The sequence below is a fragment of the Triticum dicoccoides genome, chromosome 1A (genome assembly GCF_002162155.2).
Source record: "Triticum dicoccoides isolate Atlit2015 ecotype Zavitan chromosome 1A, WEW_v2.0, whole genome shotgun sequence".
Taxonomy (NCBI): domain Eukaryota; kingdom Viridiplantae; phylum Streptophyta; class Magnoliopsida; order Poales; family Poaceae; genus Triticum; species Triticum dicoccoides.
Genome location: NC_041380.1, coordinates 409,004,110 through 409,023,194, shown reverse-complemented (window position 1 = coordinate 409,023,194; position 19,085 = coordinate 409,004,110). Strand labels below are relative to the sequence as shown.

At 45.6% G+C, this 19,085-nt stretch overlaps 2 protein-coding genes across 3 annotated transcripts; one reads left to right on the top strand and one right to left on the bottom strand.

Annotated features, from left to right (window-relative positions):
- Positions 1 to 8,084: 8,084 nt before the first annotated feature.
- LOC119276255 lies at positions 8,085 to 10,980 on the top strand. 2 transcript variants are annotated; one of them, XM_037557293.1, is made up of 7 exons: positions 8,087 to 8,326; positions 8,465 to 8,536; positions 9,073 to 9,140; positions 10,161 to 10,287; positions 10,406 to 10,489; positions 10,609 to 10,719; positions 10,810 to 10,980. In XM_037557293.1, exons 1-7 carry the CDS (start codon positions 8,171 to 8,173, stop codon positions 10,876 to 10,878), a joined length of 687 nt encoding a protein of 228 aa, XP_037413190.1. In that variant the 5' UTR covers positions 8,087 to 8,170; the 3' UTR covers positions 10,879 to 10,980. The 2 variants fall into 2 exon arrangements, with proteins under 2 accessions (XP_037413184.1, XP_037413190.1); XM_037557287.1 differs by having other exon boundaries at positions 8,085 to 8,326; positions 10,161 to 10,489.
- Positions 10,981 to 13,565: 2,585 nt separating this feature from the next.
- LOC119276245 (pentatricopeptide repeat-containing protein At3g62470, mitochondrial-like) lies at positions 13,566 to 15,603 on the bottom strand. The gene has a single exon (XM_037557276.1). It carries the CDS (start codon positions 15,575 to 15,577, stop codon positions 13,646 to 13,648), a length of 1,932 nt encoding a protein of 643 aa, XP_037413173.1. The 5' UTR covers positions 15,578 to 15,603; the 3' UTR covers positions 13,566 to 13,645.
- Between the last annotated feature and the right edge of the window lie 3,482 nt (positions 15,604 to 19,085).

Sequence of the window (19,085 nt, the reverse complement as noted above, 5' to 3'; positions counted from 1 at the left end):
GACAGAGACGCGAAAAGACGGGGGAGTAGGCTGCTGCAAACGTAGGGCTATGTGATTTGACAGCGAGTTACTGCTGGACAGGTGGGGCCCCGTGATTTGACTTGCCATTATCATTTTAACTACGACGCTACGACCGGCGTGAGTCTCCCGATTCCTGACCACCTCCATACAGGTGCCTCTCCCAATGCTCCACCGTGTAGTAGAGGCTGGCTCTTGCATGAGAGCCCACTTCTCCACTTTTCCTTGCCTCCCTTTCCTCCACATATGAAAAAATGCCATGTAAAGCGCACTATTGTACTTACTTTTACTTGCTCCTACAGGTGCTTAAGCTTGCCACATAGGCATAAAGTCTGATGTGGCAAGTTAATCAAGAAGAGAGAGACTAGTTTGGTGACCCAAGGAAGAAATGGTGCTAAGTGCGTGTACCTAGGTGAAAAGACAATTTTGAGTTTATAGCTAATTAAATGAAGCAAACTTAGCAACACCATTTCATTGGAAGAGGTCACTCCTTGGCAAATGCAATAAATACTAGTACTCCCTGTGTCCCATAATATAAGAACGTTTTTGGCACTACACTAGTGTCAAAACGTTCTTATATTATGGGACGGAGGGAGTACGAAGAAAGAGATAGAGAGGAGTAAAAAATACACTTATAGCGAACCTTGTTGTAGTATGAGTGACTAAGTGATGACTATGTATGACATGCCAATATCAGATAGCCTAACGCACCGTGTTAAATCTCTAAGGGCGCGACCGCGCGAGTGACGCGATGGTCGTGGTAGGCGCGACCATGATACGGGCTGCTGGCAGCCCTTGGATCTGAGATCAAACGGTCGCATGCTAAGTTGCTGAAAATTTGCAGAATAACCCTCCAGGATAGGATATTCACCCATAGGTCTAGAATCACGCCATGCAACCATTCGATCTCAGATCCAAGGGCTCTCGGAAGCCCGTATCATGGGAGAATGGAAAGCCACTACCCTGCCGTTCGCACGCTGGTAGTTCGCTCATACTCGTCACCGCACGTCCTTTAATACTACGGCGGTTCGCTCCTAGTCGTCCCGTCCATTCACATTACGGCAGTTCCACTAATCCTAACCCTCCTCCCAAATCCATGGCGTCCCAAATCTCCACGATCGGCGGTGAGTACAAGGTTAGAACCATCACCGGCGATGAGTTCGACGTCATCTACACCCATTCTTCCACGATGGTGAAAGGATGCCTTTCTCGCTTCAGAAGCATGTTAGAAAACTCAGATGATGAGTGGGTCGCTGGGCTAGATGTTGAGTACACCACAATCCTGGGACGAGAGAAGGATCTAAAGGACGAAGAGAGGAAGAAGCCCGCCGTAATCCAGGTTTGCGTACATAACGTTTGCTTGGTTTACCACATATGACATGCCGACGTTGAGTGCCAGGATTTTAAGAACTTCCTCAAGGACAAAACAGTGAAATTCGTTACTGTAGACTTTAAGAACGACAAAGAAGTCCTGGGTCGGATAGGCCTCGTTGTAGGCAACCCCTTTGACCTCCAGAAGAATCGGCTGGTGCCCTCTCGTCAGCCTTCAATGCTGACCCTGGCAGGAGCCATGGTTCATCCTTCGTACCGTAAACTGGAGAAACCTCATTACACGTTTCATCTTCATGCATGGCAGCGGATTTATCGTCACGGAAGTGGACACTTCCGTGATGATAATCTTGGCAATGTCATGGAACACTTCTACGACAGCACAGGTATGACTATCTTGATTCTGTCATAAATTTGTCATGGATGTACATGCATGACAGAAAACGCGACCTACTGTGACAAACACGTATCATCACGGAAGTGTATTTTTTTTTGTAGTGTGCGCATTGACACCGAGCTCATTAACCAGCTAAGTCGCTTCCATGCTCGATTTTTTTTAATTCTCGTTCGGTTCGACCAACCTTTATATTTATGTTAAACAAAAAAACTTAGTTTGTTAAAAACGTTATTTGTTAAAAACACTTCCTTTACCCAAGTTAACTCGGGGCTCTTAAATTTGTATGAGCCGTTCTATAATAATTGTTTTCTTCCTAGTTGCTGCAAAGTCTTTTTCTACCACACATTTCTCGACTCGAGTCTGTGGTCAATAGCCGGATAGCTTGTTTTCTCTCTAATGCCGCTCGAGTTTAGTTCACTAAGCTGGCCTAACAAGCAGTACTCCGCCTTCGGGATAGGAGGTTGCAGCCGTAGGCTGACCCGCTTGAAGTCTTGAGATCAGATGTGTCATATTAATGCACGACAAAAGCACAAAAATAAGACCAATTTTCGGATTGGCACCATATGACTTGATTTAGTTCGGGCGTAAAGTTTTTACTGAAGTTTTTTGTTTTCCAAGCCTATGGCACTTTTAAACTATTTGTGTGTTTTCAAAATAAGTCTCGCAGTGCAACGCCGGACACCTTTAGAGATTTGAAAAAAACACTTTTGGATATTGCTATATATGCATCGGTTTTTGAATTGTGTCTTCGGTCAATAGTTGGGTTGCCCGGCTCCTGTGCTTGCCTCCTACGTTTCCCTTTGTTCGGCTAGGTGTGCAAAGGAGAACCACTGCGATTGTGCTTCCAGCTCGAATGGTTAAGCACCTCAATGGAGAAATCCAAAAACTGATTGTCACAATGGGCATAAACTGGTCAGCTATCCGATGGTATCAAACTATAGATCGATACCGATTACCCCGTGTTAAACGATGGGCCTTTCATAACATTGGCCGAAGTCTTAGTGGCTAGACTTCGGTCGGTGTCGAACACTAACCGGGGGCTCGTAGCTAACTTCCCCAGTTTAAAGCTCCTATGACTAAGTGAAAGTTATAAAGCCCGCATATCGGATTGCCTTGTTTCCGCTAACACAACCGCCTCCGGGCGCCGAGACGTCGGCTAAGGGTTATCTTGTTACTTTGAAAACACCCTGCGTAGTATCTAAAAAGGGGTAGAAGCCGACGATGGGCCACTTTCAACTGATAAACAGTCGCAACGGAGTCAAAATAAACATATATCATCAGTGTTTGTATTTAGTATACAAGCACTTCCTTCCGTAATTGTCGTTATAAATCCATAAATATGCATCAATTTGACTTAAGATTTTGGTCAAGTTGGGTTGCCTGGCTCCTGTGCTTACCCCTACATTATCGATTGTTCGGCTAGGCGGTAAAGGGAACACCTCTGTGATTGTTACTACCGGGTCATCCGAGTTAGTACCTCAGACTGGGTGAAGCCGAAAGCTAGCGATCCTAAAAGATATAATTGGTCGGTAACGACAGAAGTGAAAATTTAGGTTCACTAAAGACCGTAGAGTTCGGGAAGTTTCCCCAAACTAAATCCTCATATTTTTCTCCCGCATTGATCGGAGGTGAGGTTTCATGATAATGGTCGGCATGACAACCCAAAGAAAGGAACCGATAACGGGACTATTTTCTTTGGCAGATGTTTTTACATTACATAGTAATATAACAATCTCTCAGTATACCTTTGTTTATAAAACCATATGGCCCGATTGCCTTGTTTGTCATAAATCTTTGCCCTTATAAAGGCTTTATAAAGTAGGACAAACACTCCCCGGCTACTGGCCGAGGAGGTTGAAGCCGATGGTCGATCATCAAAGTTTTGTACAATGTGGATTTGGGCATTAATAATGTAGAGTACTTGGATACGTAGAATCATTACACATAATTTGTGATTTTACTCCGGATATCGATCCTTAATTCGCTCACACGTGCCCACATTAAGGCTCGAGGGCTACCGGGCTTCGGGCTTATCATTTACTAATATTAAAGGGCACATTGATCCCCTGATTTGGTGCTGCCACCCTACCAGTGTCTCGGAGGATACTGCATTGCCTATTCAATACAAAAAAATTCAAAGTTTTTAGTGTTCGGCTTGACCGAACTATGGGCAAACGCGTCTTCGGACAACAATAGGTACCATCTGAGACTTATCTGGCATCAAGCTAATATATTACGGCGACTTCTCAAAACCCTCTCTCAAGGGCCTGTCCGCCGATCACTATCTCCTCTAATGTGCATCTCGGATTTTAGGCCGACACACACCTTGAGGGCTGCTGACTATATATCTCGTCACTAAATAAATTGCATCAATCGAAAATAAAATCCGCAAACAATCAGCCCAAGCCCGAGGTGGTATGGTACATCACCTCGGAAGCAGTCCGACATAAAACTCGGCTGCGAGCGGCTGGCTCCATAGAGAACTTTTCGGCGTTAAGCTCGGGTAACCTCCTTCAAACTTTTTTTAAACACGAGGTAATCTATGACACTTCGGATACAGTCCGGCGTTGGAGCTCGGATACATTCCGGCGTTGGAGCTCGAAAGCGGTCCGACGTTGGTGTGCGGCTACAAAAGATACCTCGGATGCAGTCCGACCTTGGAGCTCGGACGCAAGAGGACACCGCCGCACGGAAACAACTTCAAACCCGAGGTGTGGCGTAAAAAATAACAAGGCGCTGCTAAAGGCCGAAAACTTAAAGAGGCTCCTCGGATACCCGTTGTGTAAACTCTTTGGATTCACTTCGGCGATCCTCAAGATCGAAGATGAGAAGATTTGTTGAACCAGTTTTCAAGACCGACGACTAAAGATGAAGAATAGTTCGGAAGAATCGAGAAGCGTCCCCAACTTGAAGACTGGTTCAGGGAGCTACTGACGGTGTCCTGGATTAGGGGGTACTCACCACGTTGTCTCCCGACCAGCTGGATCAGGCCGAGGACCCCCATGGCGGTTCACTTATGGGCCACTTCGGGCAGCCCATGCCGCATACAAGAAGGATTCCATAAGACTTGGCGCCCAAGACAAGGACTCCTCTAAACCCTAGGCCTCTGGTGTGTTATATAAATCGAGGCCAGGCTAGTCAATAGATCATCCCATATTCATTACTACAATCTCGTGGCAGATACTTGTACTATGTACTGTCCTCATATCAATACAATCAAAAGGAGGACGTAGGGTATTATCTCTTCAAGAGAGCCCGAACCTGTGTAAAATCTTGTGTCCATGTTACCATCGCTCCAAGACGCCTAGCTTAGGACCCCTACTACGAGATATGCCGGATATAGAACAGACACCCGCAGGGCCGACTTCCGCTATCGTGGGGCCCGACCCACAATGGGCCGAATCAGCCCGCGGCCCATCGCCAGAAACCCTAGGCACTAACGACAGGACCATCCCTTCCACGCGCTCCACGACCGGCGGCGCCGCCGCCGCACGCTGAGGCGAGGGCCGAAGCAAGCACGGCCACTCCGTGTCCGCCTCCGACGCCTCCAAGCCGTCCGACCTAGACAGGTGGCACGCCGTCCTTGCCCTAATCGAGCAAGCCGCCGTCGCCGCCGCGTTCCCACTTGTCGGCGACTCCGGCCACCACACCCGAGCTGCCACGACACACTGCCTCTGCCGCCCGGCGCAAACCGCCGGCGTCGGCCCGCCGCGCCCTGGCCAGAAGACGACACGAAAGCAACGAAGTCGCAGACCAGCGGACCCGCCGGCGCCGCCATCCCGACCTCCGCGTCTTCGTCTTCCGCCTCACTCTCCGCCTCCGAATCCTCTCCCGCAAGGCTCAGAAGTTGTGTCTTTGAACTAAATTTAGGCCGCACAACTCCGTTTTGAGGGACAAAAATATATACTTTTCAGCGATTACTCGTTTGAGGGGTCGCTAGCTAGACCTTAATCCCTCGAAACAAAAAAAAAACTCGCCAAATATGGATCTACTTGAGACGCTCCATAGCCATTCGTGAGAAATAGAGGATGGTTGAGTTGAAGGTATCCCACTTAACAAGTACTCCTACGGTATTTTTCTATGTAGGTCCAGCTTGCGCCAGAAATAACTTTAGATAAGATCTGATGATGAGGCGCGTAGTTTTCAAACCAGTTGCTTCCTTCATGCTGGCGTCGTGGCCACGCACCGCCGCGCTCTCGCGTCCGCAGCCATTCTCGCTGGATCACACTTGCCGTCGGCTCCATTAAATTTTGCTCGTCGAGCCCCTCCCGTTTTCCTACTTTACCCAGGTCCAGCAACTCTCTTTGGCTTTATCTGGAGCTCCTCCTGCGGCTACTCTCTTTCTCAACGGCAACTGGGAGAGGAGGCAACACGGAGCCCCACGAAATCGTGATTCCAGTAACGTCCATATACTTTGGATGCTACTAATAAGTGAACCGAAATATTTTAGTCTTATACGGAAAAAGAAATGTCCATTTTATGGTGTGTAGAACATATCCAAATTTTCTGTCGACTAATTACACAGCCGGTGGGTTTTGAATCTCTCTAATCATGACACACAAGAACAGTCTTATCTTATGTCATGCATGTCTTTCAAAGAAAACAAAAACATGTTTCTAGATTTGTGGATAATTAAAATTCAGAAATGCCTTTATTTAAAAACTTCAAAATTTAAATTTTGAAGTTTTAAAATTTCAAAAAAAATACACATATACATATGGATGCATACTATTGTCTGCTAAGTTTCATGACAAAAATAGTTTTTTATGCTAGCTACACAGAAATGATAAAATCACTTATTTCTAGCGCAGGTACTATTCTCTATAAAATTACATGATTTTGTTTTTTTGCGCGGACCACATAAAACCGTATTTCATGATGAAATTTCACACACATCCAGTATACATTTACAAGTACTTGCGCATTATTTCAGATTTTGTTTGAAACTTTAAAAGTTGATTCTTGAATGATTGAAAATTTTGGGCTCCATGGAGCCCGTGAGTTAAAAATCCACTCACATTAAAATTAAACTAAAAAAAGTACTCCCTTCGTCCTAAAATAAGTGTCTCAATTTTAGTACAACTTTAAAACGGCTAAGAGATGACATCTGGTATAATAGATAGAATTCTCTTATCTATACCAAAATAGAAAGAGCGAGTTGCGGCGATCCAATACATCTCACCTATTCAAACGCGTCTATCCAATTGTCTATGTTGCTCTAGTCTTTAGCATTCAGTGCCAACCATGTAATTATATCATACCTAATATTAACATGCAATCAATATCTTTCCTAATATCAATATGAATGGAATTAATATATTTTCTAATATAACATGGTAATTATATCAGTTTTGCTAAAGCACATCTAGATGTGCTATAAGTATTGCACATCTAAATCCTATGTCATTGATCTTACGTTGAGATTCGTGTGGATACTTTCTTTTTCTTTTTTTTTCCTCTTTATGCTTGACTCACTCACTTAGATGTGCAAGAGCACATCTAGATGCGCCTTAGACACACCCTAATTATATTCTACCAAATATTAACGTGCAATCAATATCATTCCTAATATCAATATGCAATGCAACTAATATATTTTTCTAATATAACGTGGTAATTATATTCTACCTAATATTAACGTGCAATCAATATTTTTCCTAATATTAATGTGTAATACATTTAATATCTTCTCTGATATAACGTGCATTGCACTTACACGATTACTAGTAGATCATCAGGTTCTAAAAAAAATAAGAGACCATCACTTAGCTAAGAGAAGACAAGCCCTTTTTTCTCAATTTTTTTCTCTTCCAACTAAACAATCACCCTAGGTGGCATTGCTAACATAGCACCATTGCACGCGCCCTAATTAGAAGAGATGGTATGTTTGAATCGCGCCAATGATGACACGCGACGAATAAAGAGTAAAATGACAACCAAACATTATGAGCCCATGATCTCATGAATGGACGGCTCAAATAAATTTTACATTGGCACCATAAACAAAGGCAACACAGGGAATTTCTCTTCCAAAAAAATAAAATCTCTTATACCGTACAAAAAGAGAGAGCATGTGTACTCAATTCGGTGTAAATGGTAGCTGGTGGCATCCACCAGAGAGCAGAATTTTTAAAAGCCAAAGGTTACGCGCCTAACAGCGGCCAATTGGTTAGGTTCCCATAATTGCATATGATAGGCTGACAGCAGCTGGTTCACCCAAGGAACAGAGGGCACCGTCTCTCTTCTCCCTCCCCACAGTGGTTGGTAAGCATTAGGTGGTGGGCGCACGTCACAGCGTTTGGATTTCGCTCTTTGCCTTTTGGTGCCTATTTAAACCCCACCCCTTACGGCTTACAAGAACGGAAAGAGAGAGGAAAAGAAAGGATAGCTACGACCGCCATTGAATTGGAAGCAAGAGACGAACCGATGGAACAAGAAGACGACCTCTCTTCTTCTTCTTCTTCTTCTTCCTCCTACGCCTGCTCTTTCTACGCCATGAGGCAGTGCCGGATTTGCCATGAGGAGGAGGACGAGAGCTCCGCCGCAATGGAGTCTCCCTGCGCGTGCTCCGGCTCTCTCAAGGTACATACATGGATCGTCATCTCTCCCGTGCCTAGCCTTCTGTCAGTTAACTGCTTGCATGCTAATCTCTTGGCCGATCGTCCATGTTGGTGTTCTTACCGTGTCTAATCGATATGTTTTGTTCATGCGTGTACGCAGTACGCGCACAGGGGGTGTGTGCAGAGGTGGTGCGACGAGAAGGGGAGCACCCTCTGCGAGATTTGTCTTCAGGTCGGTTCGCCATTTCTGCACCCTCCTCGATTTCTTGTGGGGATTGTATTGTGATCGCATCATTCATTTCGTCCCGTTGCTAGCCCGTCCATGAAATGTGATCTTATTAGAGGTGGCCGAAAGCTAAGGCGTGGCCTTGTGGGGGCAGGCGCCCACTAACTCTGTTTTGTGATCCATACATACATAATCCTAATCAAGTGCCCACATGTGGTACTTGATTCTGTACACGCGAAGCAATAGAAGCCTTTGAGGAGGAACAAAGTAGCTCGCTCTAGCCTTTTCGTGTAATAATAATCAATCAACAACTGGGCTGGTGCAACGTCCTCGTGTATAATAATATCCCCTGCCCAGCTTTCGCAGCAAGGACTTGCTGCTGTCGATTACAGCACACTCCATTCATATAAAGTGCCTTCATCTTTAGTAGGACCAGAGTAGTATTTTCATTGAGTTAATGCTTTTGTTGACAGGGTTTCGAGCCGTATAAGGTGTCTTCATCTTTGTTATTCTAATTAAGTTGATAATCCTTTTGTTGACAGGGTTTCGAGCCAGGCTACACAGTCCCTCCCAAGAAAGCTCCGGCCGTTGAGGTGCTGGTTACTGCCAGGTAGGCCCCACCCCTCTCTCATTACTATGGTAGTACAAAACGGCCGAACGGAAAAACTGTTGCGTTGTCAATTCAAGCTGTTGGATGGATGGATCAGATACACACTCTAGGTCTAGGATAAGGCCAGCCAATCCTAATCCCACTCCCACCAAGCCTAGCTGGCCAGTATATATATATGTGTATATGATGCAGCGGTCTTATCTCCAGTAGCTGCACTGGTGTCATGCCCATACACATGATTAGGTACCACATTCTTTTCAGAACAGCAACTAATCATGCGAAGGCAATCAGGGTGGGTGTGTCCGTGCTAACCACCAGGGAGGGGTTGCTGATGAGATCTGTCGCCATTGATCATCATTTTTAAATGGTGAGCCAGCCAGGTAGACACCCACCCCCCAGGTCGACCTCATCAGCTTAATTCCATCCATTCCCAGGCCCCACAGGGCAGGTATACCTTACGATCTAGTAGGCCGCTTAGGGACCACGGGATTCGGATCATCAATATGTTAGTAGTAAGATCCAAGCGATGCTACATTGCTGCTTGCTGTAGTAGTAGTAGAGAAGGAAAGGAACCCAGTAGCACCAGCACCGCAAAAATGTGTCGCCGGTCGGCGACGACGCCTTTCGTACGACGGCCCCGACACGGCGACACCCGGTAGGTGGTAAGCACCAACTGATCCTCTGTGATCCCGTGTTGATGCCCAAGACGAAAGAGAAAAGACAGCCAGAAGAACACTGACCTGTACATGTGGGCTGTTGCTTTGCGTTGCCGAGAGGGAGGTATCCTGTCAAAGGCGTGCGTCCAAAAACTCCAAATCTCACCAAACCGGCAATGTCAATGCTCATCCAGTCCAGTCCAGCCCGGCCCACCGTTTGATTCCAGCTAATGCGACGCAGCCCCCACGTTGCGCCCCCCCCCCCCTCGATCTTCTCTTTGCCCGCACGGCAGAGCAGAATGATGTGCCGTCCATCAACTCAACTAAACATTGCCTGATGCTGTACTTGTCCATTCTGATGCAGCGAGGACGATGATGATGAGGAGGAGGAGCTGGATGGGCACCAGGGGATGCAGAATGCGGCGTCCGACGGACCGATGGACGGCCCGGATCCCGCCTGCTGCTCATGGTGCCGGCCGTTGGCGATAACAGTACGAGCTGTTGCCTGGCTTGGCACAAAACTGAACCAACCGCATTTCTGTCCGTTACCGGACAGGTCAGAGCTGTCTGTCACCTCGGTTCTGATCTCTGAAACTTCTGTGCACGCAGTTCACCATCATACTGCTGGTGTGGCATCTCATCGCCGTGGTGACCATCAAGGCCGCAGAGCACTGTGCCTTCAGCCTCCTCACGGTGAGTGAGCCACATTCGTCGGCGCGCTTCGATCTGAAAAGAAGAGAACAGAGTAACAAACTGTTAACAGATCGATCAGATGACGAAGCAACTAACAGCTGAGGGTTTTTGCATTGCAGATGTACATTCTTCGGGCCGCGGGGATCTTGCTGCCGCTCTACGCCGTCATGAGGGTGATCCGCATGATTCAGCACGGGCGGCGCCAGTACCGGTTGCATCAGCTGCTTGAGGTCAGTCTGACTTCTGATCTGTCATTCCTAGGAACATGGTGTGGTTGACTGAAGTGCTCATGTATCTTCTCTCTTCCTCTGTTTCTGCAGGAGCAAAGAAGAAGGAATGCATCCAGGCGTAGCCAGGAGCAGCAGCAGCTTGTAATTAGCATTCAATGAATACTGCACATACTGTATTGCAGGGGGCAATGTTCAATCAATTCCATCAGTTGTAAACCATTCATATAAATAAATATTTATATAGTAAAGTTGAAAATTACAGTTGCTGCAGTCTAGCACAGTTCACTATGGCATGGAGGCCTCAAATGTGAATAAAGGCTCAAATAAGAGTGTTTTTTTTGTGAAAATGTCCCTGCGTATGAATTCACTTCCGTGCGCTATAAAAAGATCAACTTTGATTCCTCAAAAAAAAAACTTTTCCATGGGCAACTGGAGAGAAATAACTAAGACAATCATAAAAACGGCACCACCCCATAACACTTGAAATGGATTTTAGAAAGGGTATGTGTTACAAACCAAGCAGAAAAATATCCATGTACCCTATTCCCTCCCCCACACACACGAAATCCGAGTTGAGACAATCCTCTCATCCAGGTTAGGCTTCTCAAGCAGATATATCAGAATCTGTACCAAGGATGGTAGCAGTACAACAAATGGCCTTGCAAGATTAATGTAGGAGTAATATGAAAAGAAAAAAGAAGATCTCGCACTCAGTATTTTCTTTTTCTTCTCTCAAACTAACCAAATGGTCCTGGGAAGATTAATGCAGGAATAATATGAACAGAAAACAAGATCTAGATCACTGCAGTCTTGCCTGTCAGGTTTGAATTTTAATTAAGAGTGGGGATCAGAATAAAGTGAATTCACCAAACATAAGTGTGCAGCAGTACTCACGGGGGCTCAATAGTATATGTTAGCTAGTGCCTCATACCAACCAAGTGCCAAGTTGGAAGCACTCACCACATGGTAGACCAAAAAGGCTAGCATGTGTTGTGGGACATATTAAGATACAAGGCCTCGTGTAAATCCAGCTAATGGAACACAGCAGGTACCATGTAACAAACGGATAAGAAGATGTGATAAATAATTGTTACATGATGCATGAGTAAAGAAAATGTCTACATGCAAGAAATATATGTAATCTGCACAGTAGCATTTAGTAGAGAACAGAAAGATGCAGATCTAGCACCGAAAGGACCAACATCGGGATGTTATAAACCACGAGGAGCTAAATCTCAGGTCACTAGGTCAGCAGATTGCCAGACTGTAGTAGTATCAAAAGAACGCCATCTCCATATAAGATAGCCGACGGTCATCCACTTTCCAAGCTGTAGATAGCTGCAAAATTCCATCATTTAGGTAAAAGCCAATGGTGCAATCAATATCTTTGATAACCGTTTTCCTGATTTTAAGCATTTGCCAATCATGAATTGGTCCTATTTGCAATAGTCTAAGAACAGAAACAACAAAGAATCAGATAATTGGCCTACTGACAGAAACATGCCTAAAGGATATCATACAAGGAGCTACTATACGGCAATTCGCAAAATCATATAGATAACTATCTTGCTTAACAAAATGTGCTACACGCCTTACATATATCTCAGACTAATTAAGTAACCAATGATAAAGAAGAATTCAGAAGTTGAAACTTCAAAGAGCAACAAGCTTCAAGTGTTTTCAAGAATGATCAAAAAGGGTATCATCTATAATTCTGCAGTCAATAGACTGTATAATTTGGACAATTCTTTGGCAGTGTGCGCCACAAGTGCATGCCTTAACCTGAAAGGCTGATACAATATTGCTTGACGTGTAAGAATGCTTCTGCCGGATCATGAATAATCTTGACAATTAGTAGTGAAGGTTGGTGAATGGACAATTGAACTTAACTGAAATTATTGATAACATGTAATGTGAAACAGTTCCTGTCAGAAAGACCATAGGTTTGTCGGGGTGCTTTACTTTGCAAAAGGCACTTTGATAGAAATTTACGACAAGAGATAGTAATGCAGAAAACTAGACAAAATCATACTCACAGGAGTAATACTGGGACTCGAATCACTGTATTAGAGTGGACTCAATAAATATGAGCAGTGTATGGACCATGTGGCAATAATTTTTGTCACAGTGGCTCATATTTCGCTACAGGATAGCATCGACAAAGAACTTCCATCAAACACCATGATGACACCTTAAGCATGCATTATTTCTAACTTTCTACAAGGCTACAAGCATGCATGCATAGGTATCCATCAAGCTACATATAATTTGGTTATATATTTCTCTACAGAATATGCAATGAACGTGCACCCAAAACGACAAAGTCAACTTGTTTGATGAATTTTGTTATCTTCAAACTCAAAAGGGTGTAAATTGCTAGGTGACATCAAGCAGGTGCACGTAGCCCTTAAGTTCCAGCTGGTTCCAATGTCTAAGCCTACATATCAGCATCACACTGTTAAGGAGTATCAGTATCGATCTAGGGGTCCGTATTAGTCTAAATACTAATACTGCTTAACAAGCACAACCATAAGCATCTAAGATCATTAAATTGGAAGATGTGGTCGAGCCACTGCAAGATAGAAAGATATGATTGATCCAATGGAAGGTGCATACTAGGCCACTACAGTACCTACAAAACAATTGCAGAGTGATGCTTTGATGTGCAGTACACCTGAGTTTCACAGAAACTAGAACTTAATCATGACTTGGTGCATATTTTGGGTCTAACAAACAGGAGACATAATCTTCAATAAAGTATTACTCCCTCCGTCCGGAAATACTTGTCCTAGAAATGGACCATTTCTAGGACAAGTATTTCCGGACGGAGGGAGTACTATACAACATCAGAGAAACTACAGCACCTCTTTCATAAATAGCAGGAGCACATTCTAAAATTCCAAACACCATTACAAACATCTTAATCTTACAACGTCCTGCTCCTAGTCTGATTAGGGACAGTCTGCTTGACCCGACTTCTCATTCTCTCTCCCCACTGATGGAACACATTAGATTCATCAGATTTCCCTGTAAACTTCACCTTCTGAGCTAATTCAAACAATATGTCCGGCTTCCCAGCCTTGGAGAAGTCTGCAGCAAATTTGTTGTAGTCTATTTGTGGAGCCTTCATCCCTTTCTGGATCATCTCTTCGATAAATTTACATGCTTCCTCAGGTCTGCCATGTCGTATGTGACCATTAATAAACACAGTGTATGAGTTCACATCAGGACAAATCCCCTTCCGATGCATCTCATCCCACACTGAGCAACCCATTGCATAGTTCCTCCCGCCAAGGAAATACGACTTCATCATCATGTTGTACGTATGGACAGTGGGTTCAAGCCCCTTATTTATCATCTTTTTGTATATCCTTACTGCATCATCTGGCATATTCCTGTTCTTGAGCAGCTTAATCAGTGCATTGTACGTTCGGCCATCAGGGGGGCACCCCTTCTGTGCCATTTCTTCCAACATCGCAGTCACTCTATCCATTCGCCTTGCATTCCCATATCCCACAAGCAAGCACGTATAGGTAGCAACATCCGGCTGGCACCCACCCTTCTGCATCTCCTCAAAGCACCGCATTGCCATGTCCATCTTTCCCCGCTTACAATGGTCTCGAATCAACATTGTGTAAGTCCACACATTTGGGGGAGGCCCCTTTGCCTTCATCAGCTCAAACATCTTCACAGCCTCAGGCCGCCTCTGCCCACGAAGCAACCCCTCAATCATTGTGTTGTGCACGACAACGTCTGGCTTCATCCCCTTCTCCAGCATCTCATTCCAAACCCGCCCAGCCTCCACCAGGTTCTTTCCATTGCACCATGCCATCAACATGGCTGTGTATGAGCGCAAGTCCGGAGTGTACCGGTCATGCATTCTGCTGAACACCTGAGCTGCCTCCTTCCCCAGCGCCTCATGGGCCAAAGCGAATAGCAAGCAATTGAACGACTCCACCCCATCATCAAAGCCGTGCACCCTCATCATCTCGAACACACCAACTGCATTCTTGATCTCACCAGCGGCGGCGAACGACTTGATGGAAATCTTGAAGGCGTCCATGCAAAGAGCGCCTGCCTTCCCCATTTCATGGACTAGTGCAACCATCGTCTCGAACTGCCTCGCCTTGCCAAGGATGTGCAGCATCTTGCAGTAGGTGACGGGTGTGTGTGCGAACCCCCCAGATGCGGCGGCCCACTGGAAGAAGCGGCGTGATGGCTTGTGTGCGTGATTGAATCGGTCGAGGACAGCAATCACGAGCACCTCGGAGAGCGGCAGCGACAGCGCGGAGAGCGCTGCTTCCAGGTTCGCGTCGGCGCCAGCGGTGATGACGTCCGCGATGGCGGCGCACAAGCGGCCCACGTGCTCCGGGTGGCTCGACGGCACCTGCGGCGGCGAGACCCCCTCGTCGTCGTCTTCCGAGGCGGAGGACGAGGAGGTCGAGAGGCATCTTGACCCAGCGAGTCGGAACGGCGCGTCGGTCCCCCATGCCGGCGACGAGGCGGGGAGGAAACGGGATCTCGCTGAAAGTAGAGGTAGCGCACGACTGGGTAGCAGGCCCGCGCCCGCACCCTCGCCCCGGAGGTTGCTTGCGCCGCAGGTCAGATGTGGCGCGGGCAGCGGTGGGGGGAGATGAGGTGGCCGACAGGGGAGTGGCAATAGAGGCGGAAGTGGACCGTGAGGGCGATGGATGTGGCGATGAGGGCGAGGATGAGGAGCACCAGGCAAGGGCACAGCAGCACCGTCGCCGCGGAGGGCTCCCGCGGCGGCGAGAAGGGCCGCGCCGGCGATTTGGAGGTCTCCATGGACGGCGGCGGCGAGGCAAGCGGAGGTTGCGGGTTTGGGCTTGACGGCCATGGAATAATGTTGGGTTAGCAGGACCGTGGTAGTATGGTTTTGTTGTCGTCTCCACTGGGCTGGGTCCGTTAAAAACCATTCTGCGTCTTAGTAGAGTTGGCCCATTTTGGTTTTATGGTGGTAGTTTTTTTTTAGTCAAATACGGCTCTTCATTGATTAAATAGCACCAGTCATAGTAGAAGTTTTCTAAAAAAACTAGGTCAGTGCCCGTGCATGCACATCTAGTGTTTAAACACCAATGATATCCTTTAGGATGCTTATTATGCACATGAGACATCATCATCGACTTTTTTTAACCTTATAAATCACTCTTTTTTTTCTTCTTCTTCACCTGCCATCTTCGCCTCCTCAACAAATAAACAAAATTAACTAAATAAATAGCCATTCTAGTGATACAAATGACATATAAGTTGCTATTCTTTACGCACTTCAGCTTCACAAATGTGTCTTTACTCCTTAGATTGATGAAATAGGCTTTCGCCCCGCTATATAGACATAGCAACCACCCGATACAACAAAGAGTTCACTACTGGGGCATACATCACAAGCATGCCCAAAAGAAACAAAAGAGAAAGAAGAGAGAAAATAATGTCAACAACGTCAGATCGACGAAAATGATGATCACCCGCAACCGCCTCGCCCACCGAAGATTACCACCTCGCTCCTAGCGCCTCGAACCTCCGCATACCAAGCAACACCTTCAGGAAGGAATACGATGAAGACGCCGCTGCTGCCCGGACAGGTCCTAGGGTTTCCCCCGGTATGCGGAGGGGCGTGGGGAAGGGGAATACCCTACGCCCTTCAGGAAGGAATGGTGGCGCCCACGGGCGTCACCGCGTCGGTGCCGGCAAGCCGGCAGGCATTTCTCCCGTCCGCCAAACACCCACATCCCCGAATGGTCCGACAAGCTCCACCAATCATGTCGCCCACGACATGTGCCACCATGGTCATGCCATCATCACCGCCGCCTCACCATGGTCAATGAAGCGAGACCAATGAGGTTGAGAGGGAGCAGCCGGGAACGAGGAGCGGCAGCGGCAGCAACCACGCGGGAGAAGACAACCTCCACCGCCATCGGCGGTCACCGACCGGATGCGGTAGGAGGAGCACACCAGGCCCTCGAGTCCCAATCGAGCCCGAGAGTGTTCTCCCTGAGTATGCACCGTTGCTAAAGTTCGTCGTACTGAAGCACCATGTAATGATCGGGTGTGATAAGCTCTACGTTCACATACGACGGGTGCAAGCCAGTTTTGCACACGCAGAATACTCGGGTTAAACTTGACGAGCCTAGCATATGCAGATATGGCCTCGGAACACTGAGACCGAAAGGTCGAGCGTGAATCATATAGTAGATATGATCAACATAGTGATGTTCACCATTGAAAACTACTCCATCTCACGTGATGATCGGACGTGGTTTAGTTGATATGGATCACGTGATAATTTAGATGACTAGAGGAATATTTATCTAAGTGGGAGTTCTTAAGTAATATGATTAATTGAACTTTAATTTATCATGACCTTAGTCCTGATAGTATTTGCATATCTGTGTTGTAGATCAATAGCTCGCGTATAGCTCCCTGTTTTATTTTTGATATGTTCCTAGAGAAAACTAAGTTGAAAGATGATAGTAGCAATGACGCGGACTGGATCCGTGATCTGAGGATTATCCTCATTGCTGCACAGAAGAATTATGTCCTTGATGCACGGCTAGGTGACGGACCTTTTTGAAGGAGAAGATGCAGATGCTATGAACGTTTGATAAGCTCGGTATGATGACTACTTGATAGTTTAATGCGACATACTTTACGGCTTAGAACCGGGACTTCAAAAACGTTTTTGAACGCCACAGAGCATATGAGATGTTCCAAGAGCTGAAATTGGTATTTCAGACTCATGCCCACGTTAAGAGGTATGAGACCTCTGACAAGTATTTTTCTTATAAGATGGAGGAGAATAGCTTAGCTAGTGAGCATGTGCTCAGAATGTCTGAGTACTACAATCACTTGAATCAAGTGGGAGTTAATCTTCCAGATAAGATAGTGATTGACAAAGTTCTATAGTCACTATCACCAAGTTACTAGAACTTCGTGATGAACTATAATATGCAAGGGATAATGGAAACGATTCCCAAGATCTTCACGATGCTGAAATTGGCGAAGGTAGAAATCAAGAAAAAGCATCAAGTGTTGATGGTTGACAAGACCACTAGTTTCAAGTAAAAGGGCAAGGGAAAGAAAGGGAACTTCAAGAAGAATGGCAAGCAAGTTGCCACTCCCGTGAAGAAGCCCAAAGCTAGATCTAAGCCTGAAACTGAGTGCTTCTACTGCAAAGGGAATGGTCACTAGAAGCAGAACTACCCCAAATACTTGGCGTATAAGAAGGATGGCAAAGTGAACAAAAGTATATTTGATATACACGTTATTGATGTGTACTTTACTAGTTTTCATAGTAACCCCAGGGTACTTGATACCGGTTCAGTTGCTAAGATTAGTAACTCGAAACAGGAGTTGCAAACTGAATAGAGACTAGTTAAGGGCAAGGTGACGATGTGTGTTGGAAGTGATTCCAAGGTTGATAAGATCACCATCGCACACTCCCTTTACCTTCGGGATCAGTGTTGAACCTAAAATGAATGTTATTTGGTGTTTGCGTTGAGCATAAATATGATTGGATCATGTTTATTGCAATACGGTTATTCATTTAAGTCAAAGAATAATTGTTGTTCTATTTACATGAATAAAACCTTCTATGGTCATACACTCAATATAAATGGTTTATTAAATCTCAATCGTAGTGATACACATATTCATAACATTGAAGCCGAAAGATGCAAAGTTAATAATGATAGTGCAACTTATATGTGGCATTGCCATTTAGGTCATATTGGTGTAAAGCGCATGAAGAAACTCCATGCTGATGGACTTTTGGAATCACTTGATTATGAATCATTTGATGCTTGCGAACCATGCCTCATGGGCAAGATGACTAAGACTCCGTTCTCCGGAACAATGGAGCTAGCCACTGACTTATTGGAAATAATACAAACCGATGTATGCGGTCCGATGAGTGTTGAGGCTCGCGGCGGATATCGTTATTTTCTGACCTTCACAGATGATTTGAGTAGATATGAGTATATCTACTTAATGAAACACAAGTCTGAAACGTTTGAAAAGTTCAAAGAATTTTACAGTGAAGTGGAGAATTATCGTAACAAGAAAATAAAGTTTCTACGATCTGATCGCAGAGATGAAATATCTAAATTACGAGTTTGGCCTTCAGTTGAAACAATGTCGTATAGTTTCGCAACTCACATCACCTGGAATACCACAACGTAATGGTGTGTCTGAACATCATAATCGTACTTTATTATATATGGTGTGATCTATGATGTCTCTTACCAATTTACCACTATAGTTTTGGGGTTATGCATTAGAGACAGTTGCATTCACGTTAAATAGGGCACCGTCTAAAAATCCATTGAGATGACACCGTATGAACTGTGGTT

Excerpts from the sequence above, each read along its gene's own strand:
- LOC119276255 (XM_037557287.1), top strand. The coding sequence starts at position 8,171 with ATGGAACAAGAAGACGACCTCTCTTCTTCTTCTTCTTCTTCTTCCTCC. Across the intron at positions 8,327-8,464 it reads CGTGCTCCGGCTCTCTCAAG|TACGCGCACAGGGGGTGTGT; the intron begins GTACATACATGG and ends GCGTGTACGCAG. Across the intron at positions 8,537-9,072 it reads TCTGCGAGATTTGTCTTCAG|GGTTTCGAGCCAGGCTACAC; the intron begins GTCGGTTCGCCA and ends TTTTGTTGACAG.
- LOC119276245 (XM_037557276.1), bottom strand. The coding sequence starts at position 15,577 with ATGGCCGTCAAGCCCAAACCCGCAACCTCCGCTTGCCTCGCCGCCGCC.